The sequence below is a fragment of the Pseudopipra pipra genome, chromosome 6 (genome assembly GCF_036250125.1).
Source record: "Pseudopipra pipra isolate bDixPip1 chromosome 6, bDixPip1.hap1, whole genome shotgun sequence".
Lineage (NCBI taxonomy): Eukaryota > Metazoa > Chordata > Aves > Passeriformes > Pipridae > Pseudopipra > Pseudopipra pipra.
Genome location: NC_087554.1, coordinates 1,205,884 through 1,229,715, shown reverse-complemented (window position 1 = coordinate 1,229,715; position 23,832 = coordinate 1,205,884). Strand labels below are relative to the sequence as shown.

At 37.0% G+C, this 23,832-nt stretch overlaps 2 protein-coding genes across 3 annotated transcripts in view; one reads left to right on the top strand and one right to left on the bottom strand.

Moving 5' to 3' along the window:
* LOC135416638 (uncharacterized) overlaps positions 1-23,832 on the top strand; it is a 414,600-nt gene that overhangs the window by 218,567 nt on the left and 172,201 nt on the right.
* ANO3 (anoctamin 3) overlaps positions 1-23,832 on the bottom strand; it is a 157,380-nt gene that overhangs the window by 40,894 nt on the left and 92,654 nt on the right. For all 3 annotated transcript variants that reach the window (XM_064656952.1, XM_064656954.1, XM_064656953.1), the window contains exons 5-12: positions 21,807-21,959; positions 20,041-20,141; positions 16,339-16,383; positions 10,887-11,018; positions 9,349-9,455; positions 7,862-7,917; positions 5,323-5,444; positions 3,972-4,106 (exon numbers count right to left, since the gene is read on the bottom strand). In XM_064656952.1, the coding sequence (XP_064513022.1) occupies positions 3,972-4,106; positions 5,323-5,444; positions 7,862-7,917; positions 9,349-9,455; positions 10,887-11,018; positions 16,339-16,383; positions 20,041-20,141; positions 21,807-21,959 (851 nt within the window). The remainder of the gene's footprint in view (positions 1-3,971; positions 4,107-5,322; positions 5,445-7,861; positions 7,918-9,348; positions 9,456-10,886; positions 11,019-16,338; positions 16,384-20,040; positions 20,142-21,806; positions 21,960-23,832) is intronic.

Genomic DNA, 23,832 nt, shown 5'->3' with positions numbered 1-23,832 from the left:
AACTCTTTAAAACCATCAGATTTATTTTTATATGGACTAATCGACTTGACATGCAACTTGGAATAAAGACAGGTAATAGATATGGCACATAATTTGTTGAGAGAACCCAAATGAAGGGAGTGCTATAGGGCTATTTAAGCCCTTCCATTTGACTACCACTTTGCATTCCCTCCAATTCAGCTCAGGGAGGACACTTGGATCAAAATCTATTTAAAAGGGTATGAAACAACAAATACAAGTTCATGTTCTGCATTTTTGGTTCTGCATGTCTGAGTCCTATGAACACAATCCAAATATCCTGGAAGCTACTATGGAGTTTCTTCAACAGAGATTCTCTGGATATTTCTCTTGGTTACCTTCTTCTCATAATGGTATCCTGCAATGAGCTGCCAACAATGTATTCTCAGTACCCTAGAGGACTTCAGTGCTGGCTTATGGCAACCACAGTATTACTAAGCTTGATTTGAAATTCATGCAAGACAAAGAACATTTCAGTAACACTGCGCAAACAAACTAGATCTTAGGTGTGACAATATTCTGCATCATCCTCGAATTATTGATCCACAAAACTTATGGCTGGCATGCCAAGCTATTTTCAGTTCTGTGGCAATACATACTTGTCTATTTGCTTATCCCTTCTCTGCTGAAACTGTGCTGGATGTTTGGAAAAAGAAGTAACGATTGTTTCCTGCCTGAAGCCACTAGAGGGGGGTTGATGGCAGCTCCCTGCACCTGAGCGGTGAAGGAACATCACTGAGGAAATCATCCTTCTGCAAAAATGATTTGATCAGTTGCTAAATTCAGAATTTTTTGGTACACAAGACAAATAAACTGGTTTTTTTGACAGAATTTATCATACTCTAAATCACCGCTTCCTAATGTCCACAGATTCCACATAACTGGTGTAATAAACCTGTTTCACACGAAATAGTGTTCACCAAATAATACTGAATTTGGGGCAATGTGCCAGTTCTGACATTGCCATAATGCCCTAGCACTACTTTTAAATTCTTAATTGCCACTGGGTTTCCTGTGCCTGGATTTTTCAGAATATTGTACCCAACTCTGTTTCTTCCTGATCACTGCTGAACACTGCACTTTTGCACACTGTAGTAGCTGCAGTGCTTAAAATCAAGTGATAGATTTTAAAACTCTTACAGTTGCTTAGCTAGAAGTTTTCTTTAAATGACTGCAGAAACACTAGACAAATAATCTCACAGTCCCAGACTCTGGCAAGAAGAAGAAGAGGTGTGCAGTCTGTCTCTGCATGTCTCCTGTCTGCTCTAGGTAGGAGGTTTCTCTCTAATCCTCACTAACACCTTCCAGGCTAAGTAAACAAATATGGCAAGGAGTAGCATCTGTTATCAGTGGCCTTTTGAATTGCCTAAGCACACAAGATGGTACAGAAAACATCTACACACATTTTATCAGACCAGGCATAATCAGCTTGAGTTAGTTAAAATCTGTTCTTGAATCCACATTTCACAGCTGTTCTTACTAACCTGCTCAGAGCAATGCCCTGATGTGACAGCATTGTGTCCCAACTAAACAACTGCACAGATTCACATGATCAAATGCAGATAGGACCTTCTGCCCAGAATTAACACATCCAGATTACAGGTGTGGGGCTGACACAGAGCACACAGCTAGGCCTTCTGCAAAAACCCACCCTCCGACAGTATTTTGAAATGAATTCTGGCTAATGATAGCTATAACAAATATATACTCACCTCTCCTTGTAGGTATTTAGGGCTTATATGGTGGATTACCTGACTTTCAGTCTCTTGTTTCTGCAATAGAGCCTGGAGACCCTGATGGACTCCCTGACACTCTATATAGCACAGCATGACACTGAGGTAGCTCAGGATGGGACCCAATACAACCAGCCCCCACGGGGCCAAACTCGGGTCTGTGTGTTCTGTCTGCAGCTACTCAGCAGCAGCAAAGGGAAAAAATTGAGGGCAGGAAACCTTGGAAGACAGCCTATCTCTGTGCTCATGGGATTTATATCCTGCAACCTTCAGCAAGGAAGACAACTGCATCTCTCTGTTAAAAAAACTTAACAGGAGTTGCATGTTCACGTGTTCTTGGGAGAAGTGTATGACAAACAGGAGGTGACTGTCCTGCTCTGCTCTGTGCTGGTGCATCCTCACCTTGGGTACAGTGTGCAGTTTTGGGTGCCACAATATAAGAAAGATAAAAAGCTATCAGAGAGAGTCTAAAGGAGTGCTACAAAGATGGTGAAGGGCCTAGAGGGGAAGCCATAAGTGGCTGAGGTTACTTGGCTTGTTCAGCCTGGAGAAGAGGAGACTGAGGGGAGACCTCATAGCAGTCTACAGCTCCCTCTTCTCTCTGATGACCAGTGACAGGACCAGAGGCAATGGCCTGAAGTTGTGTCAGGGGAGGTTTAGGTTGGATATTAGAAAAAGGCTCCTCAATCAGAGGGTGGTTGGGCACTGAACAGGCTCCCCCAGGGAAGTGGTCACAGCACCAAGCCTAACAGAGTTCAAGAAGCATTTGGACGATGCTCTCAGGCACGTGGTGTAATACCTGGGCCAGGAGCTGGACTTTGATGATCCTTGTGGGTCCCTTCCAATTCAGGATATTCTAAGATTCTATGATATGCAAGCATACAATAGCTCACAGTTTGAAAGAATGAAGTTATTAGAAATTTTGTTCTTTTTCTTGGGGAGTTGTCAATGCCACACCTTTCTCTTCCCCAAAGAGTGCCTGAAATACTAAGCTATACCTTGATAATAGAAGATTATGGCCCCTTGTTCCCCCTTTATTGAAACTGCCACTGTACATGCAACAAATACAAGATTTTCAGTTCAACAGCTCTAGTCCCTGTGCTCTAAGAACAGGCTGATCCTTGACTTCATATCCACTGTATTTTGCAGACATTTATGGTGATAAACAATCCTAATACAGAGAACAATATCTTAAAGATAGCGTAGTCTCCTGTCTGATACATTTATTGCATTTAACTGCATTTAATGTGGTTTGAATTTGTACAGTTTCTCATGAGTTTGCTGTAAAAAGCAAGACTAAAAAAAGGCATGCATTGCAACACTATAGAATATAACTCACTGTGAAAGTGAAATACAAGTTAAAGAAAATTCCATAAAGAAAACTTAATATAGCCTTGCTCAAAGCCCAAGAAACAACACTTTCTGTGAAATCTGACTCCAAGTATACTTACAGCCTAAGCTCCCAAACTGCTTGGAGGAACAGTTGCAATTGTAAGAGGACTGACAGTGATGTGTCTGATAACATCTAATGGAAAACTTTGTAATGAGGGTGCATCCTCTGAAACAGTCCCTAAAAGTACAGTCAGCCCTTAACTTAAGCACACTCATCACAGCTTCTCAATTGACATAAACCCTTCTCAGAGCAAAATCACAACAGTGGGAAACTTGAAAACTTGGTTCATTTCATGTGGTTGTAACCTCCCTCAAGCTGAGTCTCCTGGCTTCAAGTTACATTGACAAAGATAAGAATTTTGTTAAGATTCCAAGTTTGCCACTCTTAATGCAGGGAGACAAAAAAAAAGGCATAGGCAAAAGGAACTTGAAGTTTAGCAACTGTACTACAGCCTGAAGTTATAGGCAAGATGGAGGTAAACAGGGAATATGTCTTGGTTTTCACCCTTCAATTAGATCAACAACTATTGCAGTATCTATAACAGCAGAACTGGTCCTTAAAGACAAGTTGGTCTGTTTTTCCTTACAGACAGAAGGATTCACTGTGGATGCAGTAGTAAGAACAGTTGCTGTCAATGGTATGCATCCAGCTTGATGCAAAACAGATATGCAAAGTGTATACACTTGACTCAAGTGCATAATATTCTATTTGGTTATTTTTACGTGATTACCATATCTGGAAAACATTTAAAAGTACAACAATCTCGGTTGTGCCACACTGTCCTTAATTTTCAACAGGCTAATACATGTTATTAAATAGGATTTTACCTTACTTGGCTGGAATCCATTGTAAATAATCCATAGAGGAAAACAAAGAGCCCAACCAGAGCAGCAGGAATAAGCATTCCAGTATACCATCCCAGCCAGGCAAAATACAGGCCAATTTTTTCACCAAAATATCGCCTACATGAAAAGGAAACATATACATTGTTTAAAGTGAAAACTTATGGTGACTTCTATCTATCTCTATTATCACAGTAGCAGAATAATTCTAACAAGGAACTACCACCACAAGTTCATGGCAAAATTGTCAAATTACCAAAAGGTGGCCTTCTTTTATCAGGCTATAATAACATTCTAGTGACATTGCAGACTTATGAGGACATACAAGGATATAACTGAAGTGCCTCTGTAATTTGCATGTCCTTGCAATTGCTAAGTAGAGTTACTAGTATCAATTTTTAATTAAGAGTGAGAGAAGAGGGGGGGGGGAGAGAGAGAGAGAGAGAGAAAGAAAGAAAGAAAGAAAGAAAGAGAGAGAGATGTACACAGACACAAGAAGTTCTGGAAAGGAATAAAGTAAGTTGACCTTATAAAAGTGACCTTATAAAAGGCATTTATGATAGATAATCATGTAATATGACATATTTCAAAATATTACTAGTGAGGACAATGGTCTGAAAACACAAGCTGAAGACTGAGCCTTAATTCTTCAAAACTTGAGTATCAGTTGCTAGAACAGATGAAGTAGCAGTGATCAGAAAGTCAATCAAGGATGATACAGCACAGAATTGTCCCATGGCACATGCTTAGCTCCATGGATGACTTGTTATGACTGTCAGATCAGGAATAAAAACTGACAGCAGAGAAAATGAGTTATTAGTACTCAATGTCAGAGGAGGAAAGCATGAAACTCAAGTATCACCATTATAACACTTCAATTATACATATTTCTCTACTTTACATTTGGTAACCTATAACATTAATTCTAAGACATATAAACAGGAGTTTATTTAAGCCCATATGGAAAGGTTACAACTGAGTCGTATTTTAAGTTCACTGCATCTGGTAACATGGACTGTCCACGTGGATAAGAGTCTGCTCTCAGAGGTGCTCTCATGACAGGCAAGTGTCTCTGATCAGCAGACCACATCCCAGGTTTGTATTTTAAGTTTCACACTGCAAACGCTGGAGCAGTTGGAACTACATGTCTTTTATGCAGACTCATTTGAAATAAACAGCCCTACACAAAAGACCACCCAAAAGAAGCAATTTAGAGAATCCCAGACTTATCTGATAAGATCAAAATGTTATAGGAAAGCACCAGGAATTTAGGAGTATAGTTAGCACACTGTTGCCAGGCTGTTTGTAACACAGAAACTCTTCAAAGTACTAATACCTGATTAAATCAAGAGGTTGGTATTTGTACCACATTCCCCACCGTGCCCAACGTTCATACAAGAGGTGTCTGTGATTCTGTGCTCCATGAGTTTTGATGGGATGTCTGCTTTTGTGGCTTCCCTGAAAAAACCACAAAGAAATATAAGCACATTACTAGGCGCTATGGAAAAAATATATAAGTTTCTTAGGTATTTTTGAATATAATTTTAATAGAAATATTCCTTAATGCATAAGTCTCTTATTCTGGACACTTCTGAGATATGTCACCTGGAGCTAATATAAGCTAATATAAGAAGAGACAGGGTTACATGTGCTTCTGAAATGGCCAGTTTCTCTAATAATTAATGACAGAAACATATTAATACAAGACTATAAAGAAGTACTCAACTCTTTATATGACTTCAAGTACATTGCTTCTATTTCACTATTATATGCCTATTTGTATGCTTTCACCTATTTCAATTTTTGAAAAATTTTCAAGAGATGTTTGTGGTGTCTTTTTTTGTCTCTTCTACAAAATTTTAGACACTTCTGGTACGTCAGCTCAGTTCTCTTCTCCTAGACATTTTCTACGACTTTAATTCACTACTGTTTGAAAGTATATAAAAAATTTAGTCTTTGTGTGGTACACATTTTCTAAGATGATGGAAACAACAGGACTGGCAATATTTTGAAGCTACATAGGACTCTTGAGGCATTAAAAGCAGAACACAGAGTCAGTCTGAACCAAAAGGAGTCCTTCCCAGGCCATGTCTGACATTTACAGACCACGTGACAGACTAAAATAATAGCCTCATGCTTGGCAGTCAAAAGGTAACACACAGATTTGCTAGAACAATGCTGAGCAGAATCTCTTGTATTTGTAATTTTGCTCCAATGCTGAAGCAGGATATTTCCCTTAGTTGAACTTTTTCCCCCCAAAAACCCCCACCACTTGGCTATGGTAAAGAAAATATTCGATCAATTAACTGGAAGTGAGCCAAGTCATTTGTTGTGAGGAAGCTCCCCAGAGCAGTAGTTTAGAGTTAGTGATCAGACAGATTCTTGACCCTGGTAGATCCATCTAATTTAGCCATTTAGAATTTTATCATTTATTTGAAATCTTGAGCATTCCTCACGATTCAAAGAACGCCATTTACTTGTTGCAATCTGCTGATCCTCTGGCTTAAGAATTAGTTACAAACAAAGTTAAACACAGCAAAGAGTCCAAGTTTACTCCTTTCTCCTTACAGTCAGTAAAACAGCATACCAAAGATGTCAACTCTGAGTGTGACCTTTGCAACATCTAGGAACACCTAGGAACAGAGCATTAACTTATTCTCACAGTCAGCTGGCTGAATGACTACAATGCATACAGCATAACTCAGTGCTGCATGTTTTAAAATACTTTTTTCCCTGCTTCTTTCTGCCCTGTTTATCCATAATAGAGTTCAAGTCTCAGCATTCCCACTGGGATTGAATTTTCACTCTTATTTGCTCATGTAGCAAAGAAAAAAAATTAAAAAAAAAAAAGAACATTTAACCACTAGTCCCTAGCATCAAGTCAGGCAGCAATTAAGATAAAAGTAGCTTAAAAATATGACTTCATTAACCTTAACTGAAATGTGGAAACAGTAGCTTATGCTAAAAAAGAGGAACATATAAAATGGATGTGACAGTATAGCTTTGATGCCAGAGAAAGCTTCACAGGCTTTTCTGGTAGTACAGCCAGCTTCTCCCTGAAGTCAGTAGCACACAGCTGAAGCGTTAACAATGATGTTAAATTATTTATCTAAAATACTCCTCCTCTATATTCCCAGTATTTAATTATTAATAGCATATTAAAAAAATTACTCTCAGCCATTTGCAACACCCAGTCCTTCGAAACATGAGACCAAGTCACGATATTGAGCCCAAACAACCACAGAGTTCAGAGCTGCAATTACCACACCCCTGAGAGCATTTCAAATGACTGAAGATGTGTGGCTTTCTTTTCAATACCAAAAGATTGTCTGAAAACCCTCGTAAGTCATACACAAATTTGGGGTTTTTTTTACTTCGTAGGTTTACAGTCTTCAGTAGACTCTAACCTACTGAAAAAGATATTGTCAAGTAGAAATTATCCAGAACTGTTTGGGAAAGACTAAATGGGAAATAATTAGTTGGTCTCCCTAACTGTGATCAAATGCCCAAGCTATTAAAAAAACAAAACATTTTGTAGGTGGTAAGCAAAAACAATTTAATATAAGTGGCTGGAAAAATTTGGAACAATTGATACTCTCACTAAGAACTCCACAGGCATTGTCCAGTTCATAAAAATCAGACAGAAATTATAATATCCTAGTTCAGCAAGAAAATGCTCCAGGATGTTATTATAATACACAATGTAAGAAAAAATTTAAAAGTCAATATTAAAGTAAGAGCTACAAATGAAAAAAGTATCAACAGACTACATAGCAAAATTAAAAATTTGCAGGACAAAATTAAAGTAGGATCCCAAACCATTAGGGCAAGCTTTAATCTAAATGTAGAAATAAAAATCAAATTAACCAGGTTACCTCATGTGGTGGAAATGCTGCTTCATATGTTCCGTTATTTAGTAACCTATTAATACCTTAAAAAAAGAAAAAGCATTAGTTCTGACATCAATATTTTATACACATTTTTCCAGTAGTGTGAACTTTCAAGTCATATGGAGGACACAAATTAACATTAGATGATCAGGATGCTGCTAAAGATGACAATAATCAATAATCCCACCAATTATTTGAGCAGGTCTTGTTGATCCTTTCAGATTTCTGGCTCTGTCAAACTACAGCAACTTGCTGAGGGCCAAAGCCTGCAACTTTTCTCTCAGCATTGGGTGCTTGTGTCAGATGGAGTGTGAGAAGATAGTTACATTCCTGCTGTACTCAGCAGAGCACATGATACAGATTTGATGGGTAACCAGATGATCTGACACACACAGAGAGTGGTATGGACACACAACCCTCGAGGCAGTGAAACCCCAGCAGGGTTAAAAGCTAAACCTGGTATTTTTAAATTTAAGCCAGTTGAACTTCATATCAGAGCAGTGTTCTGCACCACACTGACTGCTGCATTTTGGTTCAGTTGCTAGAGTCTTTCTAAATCCAGATTTGTTATACTATCACAGCACATCATAAAAAATAAAAAATAAATAACCATTGATAGTTACAATAAAAAGACTCAGTTGCCTGTAAGAGCAGACCTGTAGCCAAAAGTTTCCCCAAGAAATAAGAACATGTGATGGAATTCAGATTTGACTGTTCAAATATACAAATTATGCTAAATTAATCTCATAATGAAATTTGCCATCATCAACTGCAAAGGTGTTAGATTTGAATCCTTGTTATCTATGTTTTTCTTACTACTGCTTTTCTTCAGAAAGTCAAGGAACAACCTTCTGTAATTTGTTTAATTTTCATAAGTGTAAGGTTTTAATATGCCACTACATATTAACTCTTAATTTAATTTCTGCAGAAAAAACAGGAAATCATGCATACATCCCTCCCTTGGTCATTTTAAATGAAAATTAATAGGCAGATCTTCTAAAAACTAATACTATATTAGGAGTGTTGATATAAACCAAATTTAGTCTTCAGATCAACTGCCTCTGATTTGCACAGAGACCTCAAATAAGTCAAGTGTAGCTCACATAGATTCTGCTGGACTGGAACTGCTGGATAGCAGCAGAAATATTAGGATCAGTCCTTGAAAACCCTGTCAGTTTTCTGAGGTATATATTACCTTTATTGTGGCTCTTGATAAGTAAAATTATAATAACCTCTCCACTATATTTTAAGGAATGAGTAATTAGGTGAAAAATATTGCCAATTTTCACTGAGTTATTCAGGAAGATAATGATGGGACACTGCTTCAACTCTGATCCTGAGCGAACAAAAAGATTTCAAGGAAAGAAAAAATTAAATTATTTTACTCAAATGGTATTTTTTCAGGCAAGTAAAGATATAAAATTATAAAATTTTATAGCTTCAAGTTAGGAAAAATAATACAGCATTCTCACCCATTTTGGATTTTCCATCTTCATACTTAGTTCTCTGTAGCACGTGATGCACGATTCTACTTCTTGTGGAATTGCTGAAGAAGCTATCTTTGTTGTTTATCGTAAAACTATTGAAATAATTAATGGTTTTTAATATTCAAAACAATGCACATGTGTTGAAACATAGCTGCTCAAGTGTTTCCTTCTTACAGTGATTTGGATCTTTACTTTCCTTGGTTACTGAATTAAGACATAAGATCTTACATCCCCTAGAGCAGGTCCAATAAAGTTATCCTCATCACAGATAATTTTCGGGAAAACAGAACAACTAAAAGTAAATTCTAAAATATCCTACTATCTAGGTAATTTCTGTTCTGGATATAGTTAATTAAAGATCTTCAGTAGCAGTGGTGGCCTTAAATTCAAATTACTTATGAGGTGACAGATGTCTATGGCATGGAACCACCAAAACTACTAATTAAAAAAAAAAAATAAAAAATCCATGCACTGGAAATTTGAGTAGCATCTCCAGAACCATTTGCCCTTAGAGTATCCTAGGATGGAGCCAAATAAAGCATCCTTGCACAGATGGCTCCATTCTGGATGCCAGAAATCCGACATGCAGGAGCTTTCGCCTGCTCAGCTGTGCCAAAAGTGATACTATTAACAGTTGATTACATCAGCTAAGCTGGTTGAGAAAAAACACTAAAACCAGGGGCTTGACCCATTGAATATAGGCAATTACTGAAAAAAAAAAAGAGGCTATCATGCAATTACTCTGTCTTTCAGGGGTAAAGTTAGTCCACTAGAATATAACTTCTTTACTGAAGAAATCTTGTTTAGCCTAATTCATATTTCTACTTTAAATTAAATTTTCTCTCCTAAAACAACTGTCGCAAAATAAGGACAGTCAGAAAAAAACTAAGGAACAGTCAGAATTTTCAATTCTAATTTTTTGGGTACTGAAAAGATTTATGGCACAGTTTAACTACATCAGTGTCAACATGTAGATTTGACCACATATAGTTGATAGTTGGTGTACATCTATTTGTACTTTCAGAGGCAAGAGACCTTTTAAAATGCAGATCTGATAAGACAGAAAAAAAAAATCATCCCTGGTTTTAGCTTAAAAAAAAAAATCATCCCTGGTTTTAGCTTAAAAAAAAATCATCCCTGGTTTTAGCTTAAAAAAAAATCATCCCTGGTTTTAGCTTGCCTCCAGGTGTTCCTAATATCAACAGCTGTATCAGGTTTTGCCTGAGTTAAATATGTAATTAAGCAAAGCCAACTTGAGTAAGTATTTGCATCTTGTAATGCAATGGAAAGAAAAACCGAAAAACTTCTAAACCAAAGAGGCAGCGATAATTTTTCAGTCAAATTTCTGCCTGTGCTACCGAGTGACTATCCAATAACAGGTAAGACAGAGCAGATTTTTGGCTTTAAGAGAAAAACTACCAAATACGATACTTAGGCATTTGCCAGTGACCATCTCTGGCAGAAATGAGAAAACAGAAAATCCTTGAGGTCTCTGGCGCTGCCTTTCCAGCTCCAGCACTTACTGGTGGATGCGTGCACGGCTGAAGGGTGCTGTGTAGCAATCTGTCTCCTCCAGATCAGGCAGGGCCTCCTTATCAAGCTTCATTGGGTTTCTGGGCAACCAACTTTTCAGCTCCCTCATATTCCTCTGCAAACTGAGACAGCGAGAAATCAGATTTACACACTCTCACCTCCTCGGTATTTCTATCTCCAGCATCGTATATTTAGTGACACCGTACCAGAAATGAAATGAAATCAGGAAATTTCCACATTAGGCAACTAAAAGAGAAGGATAAGGAGTTAAAAAGCAAAATGAAAAATATTTATTTGCAATCCATCTTGCACACTTTACTTGAGCACAGCTCGTCCTAAAATTAGTGGGATGTGGTTTGAGATGTGACTGCAGCACCGAAAAAATTGGAAAAAATAATTTTCCAAAGTAGTTCACCTGGCAGAACAGTGGATGCTTATGCTTTACTCAAGAACATATCTAATTACTTTCTCAAGTGGAACTCCTCCCCACTCTCTTGCCTGGCAAGACTCACGGTAAAATTCATAAATGTAAAAGTAAATATGAGAGTGCTAAGGATCAGATTATGGTTTTCTGACTGCAGAAAGCTTTTCCCTGCCAAATTTTCCTAAAAATCTAAGAACTGATATTGCCTTATGAAACAGCACACCTAATTATCAAATCATGTTACACTGAAATGGTTATGCAGTATTTAGGAAAAAAAAAAACAAACCTAGATACGGCTTCCTCCAGATTCCTAAAAATTAACACTACAAAAGACAAACGGAACATCAGTGTTGTATCCTCAATTAGATTATATACTGACAACATAAGTGTTTGGGTTTTTTTTTTTTCTACTGGCAACTAGCCTAAATAGTGTCTCAGGACATTGTTTATTCAGGGTAAATACAGTGAAGTGCACTAAATTTTCAAGCAAATGCTCGAAGTTACTTATCACTTCAGTTTTGCACTCCTTACTGACCTCACTTTTTTTCACACTCAACTGCAATGCAATATGGATATTTAAGGAGTAGATCTCATACTAAACAAGTGCTATATTGTGACACTATAAGCATATCAGAGATTCCGAAAAAGTCTAAATTTGAGAAAAACATTCCCTAAACAGTATTTTTCTCAGTAGGATTTGGGCTCTACTCAGTGAACATGTATGCATGATAGATAAAGCACATATATCTCATATCCACAAAAAGTGTAACACTTAGTAACGATTTTTTCCTCCGAGGTGAATACTTCATTGGCTGTGCTAAGCAGAAGCATAGCAACCCATTTCATAACATCCATAATAAAAAGTTATATTTCATGATGTTCATAATATCTCATAACGTTCATGAACATTATTTCATAATGTTCATAATAAAGAGTAATAAGTGATGATACAGTAAATTGCTCTCAGGCAGCAAAGTGACCCAGGTGAAGATGTACCTCTTATTATCAACATCAGCAAAAATGTTCTGCCCCTATTTGACACAGTGTCAGACAGAAATCTCAGCCAAATGTGGGAGCAGGATTTTACAGTTACATTTAAAATTCTCAACATTTTCTTCTCACTATATATTGCAAGGTATTGATTCACACTCTGTATGTAACTGCACCTTGAGAGCCACCACTTGTGTTTGACTCTAACCATTATGAGCCAAAGAAAAGAATATGTTCATGAAGTTGAAACACAGAATACAGTTCCCAGGCAGGTGCATCCCATAACAGTCTCCTTAATAACACCTTAGTGCATGAGTTGATTATCTTTATTAGTTCCAGTGCACGTTCTCTCAGTACAGTGTCTATAACTACAGTTTCCCTTTATTTTCATCTTTTTTTTTGTCATACACATGCTGATTTTTTTAGTCAAAATCCAGACTTTTCTTTAATGAGAAAAATATGCAGATGCATCAAGAAAAACAGAAAAACAGTGCATCTGATTTCAGACTCTTTTATCATGAAATTATTTTAAAATTGGTTATGTGAAAAGTCTTTCATACAAAAATCTAAAAAAAAATAGTAGATGAAAAATAAAGAAATTAAGTCGTTTAAAATTCATGTCTGCTCTTTTTAACATGAAAGACAGCATTGGAATAAATTAATACTTATGTCTCCACTACATTTGCAGTTTCTCTTCTGAGATAAAAAGGTTTTTTATCTAAGGTGTTACTGCCTCTTCATTACATCACTTATGGTTGATCATTTCAAAATTTAGTGACTTCACATAGCATAGCAACTGAAAAGAACATCACCCCCATGTATAAAAATAATCCAACAAGACACTTCTCCTGACTTATGTTATTTTACTGTAGAAGAAGAACTGAATTTTCCTGGTGCCTTCATTTAGAGACAAATTTTTACCTAAATCATAGGACTAAGTATTAGCATTTCTACTCAGAGTGGCTTTCTAGGTCCGAAGTAGCAGTTTAGACAGATTCCTGATTTAATCTATTCAATGTCATCTATTTAGTGAGAGTAAAAGCAGACAGAGCTGGTCTGGGGAAGTCAGCAGTTCAGGCAATGAGACCAGAAGTGTCCCAGTAAAAGCACAAGCCATGAGCTGCTGCTTCAGGTGTGCTCTTACTGCAACCACTCCAGTTGGTGCTCCTGGAACGCTGTGCACCTCGGACCAAGGTATTCTGAAACACCTGTGCATTTCATTCTTAGCTATAAAATTTAATATTTTAGGAAGGTGCTTGCAACGTCAGTTTTGCCCAAATTCCAACCTCGGCGGTACCGGTCTGATTTATTTGGTTGGTTAATCTTTTTTTACAGAATTAGTCCATCCAAAAATCCTTGCGGGTTACATTTATTCTACATAACTGCAATACAAAGGAACACTGTATAGGTGAGTTTAGCATTATTTGATCAAACTCATGGAATGAGATACCAGAATTAAGCAACTCCACTGGTCTTGTTAGGTAGTTTTGACAGAAATCACCACCCCGTAGTTTGCTCAGTGTTTGTGCTTCTCAAGACTGGCCAGAAATGTCACCCATGTGCCACCAAGTTACATGGGCATGGTGCTTTTCCAGGTTTTGTAACGGGAAGCATGTAATGGTTGACAGATTCAACACATGGACACAATTATCATCAAAAAAAAGGGAAAAAAAAAGATACTATACATTTGTTCCATGGAATGACATCAGCAATTTCACTTCAGAGTGCAGAATGAAATCCGTAAGATTTCACAAGTCCTTCTGCAAAGCAAACTTGCTGCAGGTCAGCTGCTAAACAGTAATTTTCAGTTCTCTGTCCTTAGAAGTATTAAGTGATTTCAACATTTCAGTGGGCAGAGGGAATCTGCACTATAAGACAACTATCTTTTCATTTTCTTTTCCCTGATGTCATTCTTTACCAGCATGAAATCAGCATGTCCAATACAGCAGATTCAAGACTGATTTATTAGATTATTTAGTCTTAAATCTGAGAGTTCAGACAATTTTTGATACCCACACTATTTACTGGCATATTCCATTCCTTTGAGAAGATTTTTTGAAGGCTTTTCAAATACTGCTCCTAATAAATACGAGAGAACTATTTCTATAGTGTGATCCTATGAACAGAAATCACATTTCATAGGATTAAGTACAATGTTAAGGACTTTTCTAAAGGTATATAAATAAAGAAATAGAGATACCACATAGATACCACATAAAAGAAAGTGTACCAGTAAGCACTACATTTATATTCTGTCCTTTCATTTGTGCACCTAAAAATCTTCTGCAGACTTTTTAAAGAACATCTGTCATATAACCATGTCAATAAAGCCAGAGAAGTGTACAGGTCACAGCAGGGTCTAATATGCTAGTGTTACTTCATATTCCTAAATTAGAAAAACTCTATAGCCTTCAAATTTTATCTCTGATATACAAGGATTTTAGTAAAGTAATTCACTGTAGCTCTTATAAACTCTATTTAATAACTTAGAAATATTAACAAGAGATTTAATAAATTACAGACAAGCAGTTTGAGTTTGAAAAGCTGTAAGATGCAAGGAAACAATGACAGCTGTAGAAGTTAAAATGATGAAATGTGTATGTCAGTAATTTTAGAGTTAGCTTTCATTCTCAGATGTAGCTTTTTGTTTTCACATTATTCCTTTGTGCACTGAATTGCACAAAGTGTGAGAAAAAATATTCAGAAAAATATTCATCTCCAAATTCTCACAAAGGACATCCTAGGTAAAAGCATTTGCCCCAAATGAAAACTCAATCTGGCATGAAAATTGCTTATCACTTGATTCACAAGTACTGTGCAACTTCAGTTGCACGTTTCAGATACCTGACTAGGGAAAACATCCTTCTAAATAAGGAAAATAAATTTATTTAATATGCAGGACTCGCCAGATGGATTACAGATGAAATGAGACAATTTTGAAGTAAAGCTTGTTGATTTTGCCCTTGCATTAAAAGCACATCACTTACATTTTTCACAATGCACGCTGAAATGGAGCAAGCATGCAAATGACCGGGAAGAGGAAAAAACGCAGTTGTAAATTTATGTTGTAGATTGCTTTATTTCAAAATATTTTATCTGCTTTTTGTTCGAGTTTTCTCCCTCTACCATTCAACAGTGCTTTGTCTGTTTTGGTTAGCAGATCATCTTGCAAACTGCTATCACGAGAGTACTTAAATTGTTCCGGAGGAATAATGAGAGCTCTTCATCATCTAAAGCAACGACAGAGAACCTAAATCCGATGTTATGTCATCTCAAGACCTATCTCCAGAAAACCCACGACAGGGAACTCTCTCAGGAGATTTCCCTCATGTAAAATATTTTCATGTATCTTTTCCATTGGTGATTATGATTTACAAGACATCATTATGTCTGACTACAGCAATGGGGAGTGATTACAGCTCACAGTATCCCCTGTCCTCACTCCTCATCACCCCCAAGCTCCTTTCACCCATCCCTGCAGCCTCTTGTACCCTTCTCCTGGCTGACAGAAGCACCACCAACAGCAGAGCTACAGGTGAGTTTTCCAAGTTATTCTGTCAGCCACCAAATAAAAGTTCAAAGCAGCCTTTGGTGTGTGGCATTGATCTGTTCCTGATCATCAGGACACACAGGAGAGAAAATATGTTTGCATGTCTAAGGAAACAGCTGACTGCCAGCATCTGAGACATACACTTAAAACTATGTCTCATGCTAAAAAGGAATGCCTTGGATTCAGCAGAGACAATGGCAGAGATAGCTCCAGTATTAAATCTTAAAGGCCAGGATAAGGCCTGCTTTTTTCCCCCTGGCATTAATATTTTTTGATTTTTAAATGCTAGCTGGCAAAGCTTCAAAGTACTGCACCTTGTTACAGATGAATATTTTAACACTTTAAGCTGATATATTTTGAGTTTTCAGGAAAATAATCCAATTTGCCAAGTTTCATGGATAAATTTACAACTGCGAATGGATTTTCTTTACCAGGGTGACTATCTGACAAAATTAGAAGCTACACATCACCCACCAACCTGCCCATGGTTTTGCTCCTCCAGTCAGTGTAATAACATTTTTTCCTGAAAGAACAGCAAAAATCAGCTGAGATTAATCAAGTAGGATACAGTTGAAAAGGGCATATACATTAAAGAAGAATGTTGGACATTCTAAAACATGCATTTTCATAGACAGAAAGGTGAAATCACTTTAAAAGTGCAACTGTAATTAAGTCATTAAAATGACGTAGTTTCACTTTTTTTAAGTTTTACATTCTTTCCTGAGTCAAAATTACATTTTAGATTTGTAGCTAATAACAATAATGATAGCTAATAAATAACTCAACAGTTCTTTTCTCTCCACCCTTCACTGCCCATAGACACTTAGAGAAACAGGACCAGGAATTCCCAGTCAAGCCTTCTGAGAACAGTTATTCTGAAACCAAATAGAGATGTATTTGCTGCACCATAATATTTTGAACACCTAGTTTCAGGTTTTCAGGCTTTTTTCTGGCCTCCTCCTATCATTTCATGTCACATTTCAACCACACAAAGGCCTCGATCTTGCAGATTCCTCAGGATTTAACAAGATCTGCAACTGCCCGTCCAGGCACTATTTGAGATTGAATAAAATACATTACTTACCTTGAAGAAACACTGAAATTAATACATTAAAAAGAGTGATGGAAAATATGTGGCCACTGCAAAATTGTTTATCCACCAATCTGCAAGCTGCTGGCAGCCTGACACTTAGCACCACTAGGCAGAATTGCAAATGAAGCAATGATTAAAGGATTTTCAGACATTTTTTAACAAAACCCTTCCTTAATTCCCTTAGCTGTTTCGCACAGATGGAGTCCAGCTAAGTTACAGATACAAATAATTTATTCATTACACATAATAATAATGTTTCATGATTTATTTGTAGACATAAATAAAATTAAACTTTCGTCTGAGTTCTGGAAATACATAATAGTTTCATTTCTACTGACAGACCATATACTTAACAAAAATATCCAGAAATTTTTTAAAAAGTTATAATTCAGTCATTACCTCACCTTGGAGCTTACAAAAATCCTGTTTGAAACCATATACATATACTTTGAAATAAAGCAGCATTGCAAAAGTCAGCCTTACATACAATAGAACAGTGATTACCACTGTCTTTTGAAATGTTAGAAAAATTTCCTTTTGCAATTGAAACACTGAGATACCATCTATCTATATTATATATATATCTGATGGATCCTATAAATCTGCCAACACATTTTTGTATAATGCCATGCTAAAAGAGTTCTGGGATGCTGGGTAGTCCCTTGAGTCAGAATAAAAGTATTTTTACCTTCCAGCAACAGAGAGAAATAACCCATGTAATAATAATTCTGCTGATTATGTTTAGATTCCTGGACTGAGCAAAATGAACCTAAAAAGTATGAATTTAATTCTTCATGTGTTATTCATGTATGATACTGATACATGGTGTATTTTAGTGACCATAACCAAAAGCCAAAATTTTGCATGACTGTGCAAGAGAACAAGGGTGTACAGCATCAAAGTGCTGCAGGGAAGGTTACCTTTCTTTTCAACTATACACTAAAACTGGACAGTCAGAAACCACTGATAAAACAAATAAAGGCTAAGAGAAATAATCTGTTTTTTACACTCACAGGATATCTCAAGTAGGAAGGGACTCACACAGATCATCAAGTCCAACTCCCTTCTCCTCTCAGGCCTACTTAAATCTATCTAAGGGTGACCTGAAACTTTTTGGGAGGAAGCTACTCTAGTTCACTGTAATTGTGTGAGAGAATTGTATGATTTGAGGTTCCTCTGCCCACCTCAGAAAAACAATATAGGCCATCCAGTTAGGAAAGGTTTGCTTTAAACAAGCAAGCTCAAGACTTAAAAACCAGTGGTTTCGACAGAACACGTAACGAAATTACAAAACGCGTGTTTACATCATGTTGTTACAGGAGTCTAGATTGTTATTTCTGCATCCATGAAAAGCCATCAGGAGCAAATATAAAGATGAAGACATGAATGACATGAACTCTGCCTCCTCAGCAAGTCTCTACACCACAAACTCTAAGCCTCTAAACCACAAACTTTACAGAAGTAAAGAGAGAAGGCATCATGGAACACTGCTCATCTCCTGTAGGGGACACTTCAGACAGGCTGCTGGCCTGTTTTAGATTGCAATTTCATTTAAATTCCTATTAAAATCTTTTTAAAGAGAAAAGCAGTGTTGACCAATTTACTGTTTCTCACAGTTCTATTACAGAGGTAGAGGTGGAAAAGTTTCTTACCAAATAAATTTATTTCATACTACAGCAAAACTCCCAACCAACATGGTGAAAATAAAAAGTTCAGCTTTTGGTGTACTGAATTGAATGGGATAAAAAGAAGCTAAAGCTCAGGAAAAAGAAACATGGATCAGACACTTCAGGGAAATAATAAAGAGAATATATTTACATGTCAGTGAATAATTTAACAAACAAATACAGCCTAGAATGCCTTGCAAATAAAGTAGCATTGCAAAAGTCAGCCTTTTTTTTTTTCTGAAGAGTACTATTGATCTGTGAAGTAACTAAAATTATGAAGAAATCAAACCATTGCTAAAACTCAATTTTGTGATTTCATGTATGGAAAGTAAGAAGGAATTATTTTTTTAATTGGAATTTAGATTATTTATGTGTGCGTACACACATACGTAAAGACTTCTATATTTAAAATATTGACAAGTATTACTCAAATTAGAGAAGCTCAAACAGCACTATAATGATATTCTTAACCATATGGAAGATGACTGTTACAGAAAACATTTTTGTTATGGAAAAGCCCTTGAAGGCTTAATGGGATGATGTGGAAACTCATTACAGAAGTGGGTATATGAAGCAGGTTTTGAGCAAAGGATGCTTCACAATGACTGTTTCTGGCTTAGGACCAATGCCAGAGAGCCACGCTGCCACAGCATGAAACACTGAGCAGTTGGCAGTTTGAGTGAGAAAGGAGTGCCGTTAGGGTATTTTCCATGAGTCACACAATTTTGGAATCTAGTTACCACTTTAACTCCTTAGGAGGTTTACAGCACACTATGTGCTCTTCTGTCTCTCTAAGAACATTATGAATCAATTTGAAAAGGCACATTTTCTCCTTTAAAAATTTCTGTGTTATTGCAGGAGATTTTAACCTGGTCCTACAAACCAATAACAAATATTTATTGCAAAAACATATGACAGAACTTGTTTAGCACACAGACAAGGAACTCAGTTCAGTTCATTATTCTGCCTAAGGAAAGCTACTGGACCTCATTTTACTCAAATTGTGATAATACGTGTTATACTGGAGACATTTTTGTGTCATTCTGCTTGCCTTTGGGGAAGGCTTCAGAAAAACCCTAAAATCATGGAGAATTACTTGAGCTCAGAGGGAGAATATCTGAAACTCTGCCAAGGACATCCAAAACAATGTGTGAACTACTAACAGTGTTTTCTAAAGACATATGCTCAATTTGACTTAGAGGGTAAGTTTGAAAACAAGCACCCCAGAGTACTGTGCAAAAATGTGGCAAGAGCAGGACTATTTGTTCCTCCTCTCTTCTCTTCCTAATCATATCACTAAATCAAATATGAGCGTGGCTGGCTACAGAGCTGTAAAGACTGCATTTTAGCCTTAAGTAAATAATGAACTTTTAATATTAAGCACTAAATTATAGATTTCTTAAAATAGTTTCCACAATACCTGAAAGGCATCCTGATGTTCATTCTTTCTGCGTATTTGCACAACGTCTCCCATGGACAGTGAACTTTAACAAACATGATATCACTGTTTGTAACAGCTGGCTGTAAAGAGAAGTAACAAACAAATGCACATTAATAATTTAAACCTTTATGGCAACTACCTTCCTAGAAGCATTCTTCAGGGTCAAATTCTGATTTTAGGTCTGAAGTTGGCATGCAAGTCTGAAAGCACAGTAAGTGCTCTCAGCTAGACAAAGGAAAATGAGTAACTTTTTTCCCCTCACAAACTCCATAATATGCACAGACTAGTATGACAAAAGGACTCTGTTGGAAAGATCTTTGCTCATGAGCACAAGTAAAATAGAGAAAGACTTCATGCAGCACTTTTTTACATGGAATAAATTACTTAATTCTAAATCTCCACAAAATCATCTTAGTTTGAGTAGTTTGAAGACCATTCTGTGTGTCTCCCATTTAAGGAGAAGAATGCTCAGTTGCTAGACAAGTAAGAACAGCTGAGAGGAGGCTCCAGGTTGCACCCTGCCAAAATGGTATCTCCAGGGAATGGTTAAGTAATTGCAATATCTGCTAGGAACTTTTAAATGTGATCTCTGTAGGAATTGAGATTTTTTTTTGGTAAAAATTATAAGGTATACTCTAAATGTTTTTCATCACCAATTTATTTGTATATAAAACAAGAGTTCAGCCTTGCAGGTTTCTATATTCGTCTTCTCTTATGAAGACTGCAGTTCCACATCCTTCTCCCAGATGTATTTGCTTGAGATTTTATAAGTAGATATTTTGATATTTGAGTTGAGTCTGTTTAAAGCCTCCAAAAACTGGAGTTTGCAAGTTTTGGTAAGCAAAGGTAAAAGAAAATGTAGTTAAAGGGTTAATAACACTTAAAATGTTCACAGTTCTACCTACATAAAGTCACATCATAGCTCAATAGTACCACCTCGAGGATTTTACTTTTCTCAAAAGATGTGGGAAAAAAACTACTAGTGGAAGACAATTTAAACCCTTTGATAAGTAGAATGATGATCTCATAATTGACAACAGCTGAGATTTTACTATTTATTGAAATTGGAACAAAACTAGATATTTTTACTACCAGACTGTAACAATTCTTAAAAGTCTTAAAACCGAATTTTAGTCAGGTAGGTTATTTATTAATATTTATATGCTACATTGTGAGCTATAACTTGCAAGCTCATTGCTTAAACGTAGGACATTCTACTGAGTTGAAAAGAATAAATCAGGGTGAGATATACATGAAGCGTAGGATCTTACTTCAGGATAAACTAAACACACACCTGTTTTGTAGGTGAATCATGAAACAGCAAAAATACAAGGCTGTTTTCCTGACTCTGTTCTCCTTTTTTTATATTAATACTTCTATTACTAGCCATGGATTAACTAGATCGTGACAACCTTAATCCTTTGAAAAACAGTGAGATATTTAGCATCATGCATTCTGCTGAAAGACATAAAGGTTACATATTAAAGCAATAACACAGGTTACTGAAGCTTCTGTTCTGCAAGCATTAGTAGTTGCAATTTTTCCCTCTGTACTGCACCACACCTCTGTGCTCAACCACATATCCCCAAATCATTTTAAACACATGCTATCAAACAATTTTCCTTATTAATTTAATACGATTAAACAGGTGGTGGGGACAGCCCGACTGGAAAGGTTTGTAAGATTGTCAGGAATCTTTTATCAGTTCAGTAAAGTTTTTATGCCACATAAGCTACGAGACTCACCTCCCGTTCTAACATCAGCCCTTCTGCTCTCAAATTCTTCTCAAATGTGCTTCTTTTTTCTACCTGTGGACTTGATTTCTTGTAGACCAGGATGTAATCAATGCGCTTTTTGCCATCTTTGAAGAATAGTCCTGATGATGCCATGGCATCACTCTAAAGAATATATAATAAAAGTACACTGAATACATCTAAAAAGATGAAGAGTCCTATCATGAACAGCATATAACACAGCATTTCCTAAACCACAGAAATCTCCACATAATGGTAGGATGAATATGTAAAAAAGCCGTAAGAATAAAATGTCAATATGCATCAGTTGCTCAGGATTTCCAATAAATTAGAACAAAACAAAACAGCTTCACAAAACCCACATTCCAGTTATTTCTTTCAGCTGTGAAAAAGCCTTAAAATTATTGTGTGATGTGTATTGATATGAACTTCTGCTGATTCTTATTTTCAAGGGGAATTAAAAAAGAAAATTAAAGTAAAGTAAATTAAAGCAATTTTCTCTCTGTTTTGTACCTGGGTAAATTGTATAGAACAAACATACTTGTATTTTCTCCAAGAGAGAAATAAATCTAAAAAATTAAAAAAGAAATGGTATTGATTGGAATGTTTTCATGGATATTCTAGCCCAAGTGCTCTTTCAATGCCATGTTAGCAATGTTTAAATCTTGACTAGCTGCTTCCCACCATGCTTCCAAACACAAGGGATTTTCTGACCTTGATATGGAAAACCCTGATTTACATGTTGCTGCTAATGCAAGCTATTTTTGTACTCTGTGCTTTGCATGATTCAGAACAGACAGAGACTATATCAGCTGGTGTCAGACTATAGAATCATAAAATCATTAGACTGGAAAGAACCTCCAAGATCATTGGACCTCTGACCAAACACCACCATAACAGCTAAACTAAATGCCATGTCCAGTAACTGCCTGAACACTTCCAGGGATGGTGACTCCAACACCTCCCTGGGCAGCCCTCTCCAAAGCTTAACCACACTCTCAGTGAAAAAGTTCTTCCTGATACCCAACCTGAACCCCTCCTGGTGCAGCTTGAGGCCATTTCCTCTTGTTCTGTCACTAGTTGTCTGAGAGAAGAGGCTGACCCCCCTCTTACCATGACCTCCTTTCAAGCAGTTGTAGAGAGTAATAAGGACTGTCCTGAACCTCCTCTTCTGACTAAACACCCCCAGCTCCCTCAGCTGCTCCTCATATGACTTAATCTCTAGACCCCTTACCAGCTTTGTTGCCCTTCTCTGGACCCACTCCAGCCTCTCAATGTCTGTGTTGAAATGAGGGGCCCAGAACTGGACACAGCAATTAATGTGTGGCCTTGCCACTGCCAAGCACAGAGGGATAATCATAGCCCTGCTGGCCACACTACTCCTGACACGGGCCAGAATGTCACTGGCCTTCTTGGCCACCTGGGCACACTGCTGGCTCATGTTCAGCCAACTATTGACCAGCACCCCCAGGTGCTGAAGACTTTGAAATCTGAAAAGATAAACTGAGAAACTATCATCATCTTCTGGAGAAGTAGCACTCATTTAAACACAAACTGTCCAAAACAATCATGTCGGTTTCAAGTAGGATACATTACACCTATGTATATATGGGACCAGACATCTGTGAATGCTGCATCTTTTAAACAATGGGTCTCAGAAATGAATGATATTTGGATTATTTGGATACGAAATTTATAATACTCAGCGTTATATTCAATAGGTACACTCTCTATTGATACTGATAAACAGAACCATGTGTTAGTGCATGATATCAGCAGCATAAATACTGGATACCAGCTCACTTGTTTCTATGTGAAACATTTGTCTTACACCCACATCCCTCGCTGCCAGCTTTTTATATATTTAGTGCTTCTGAGAACTCCTCTGTCTGCAAAACCTAAAGCGTTCTAACAAGATTCTTCCTCTTTCTTCGCTTTTTTAAGTCCCAAAATAAAAACCAGCAGTCTTTCTCAGACCATCTACTATTACAAAGGAGTGCATCATCATATACCTGGG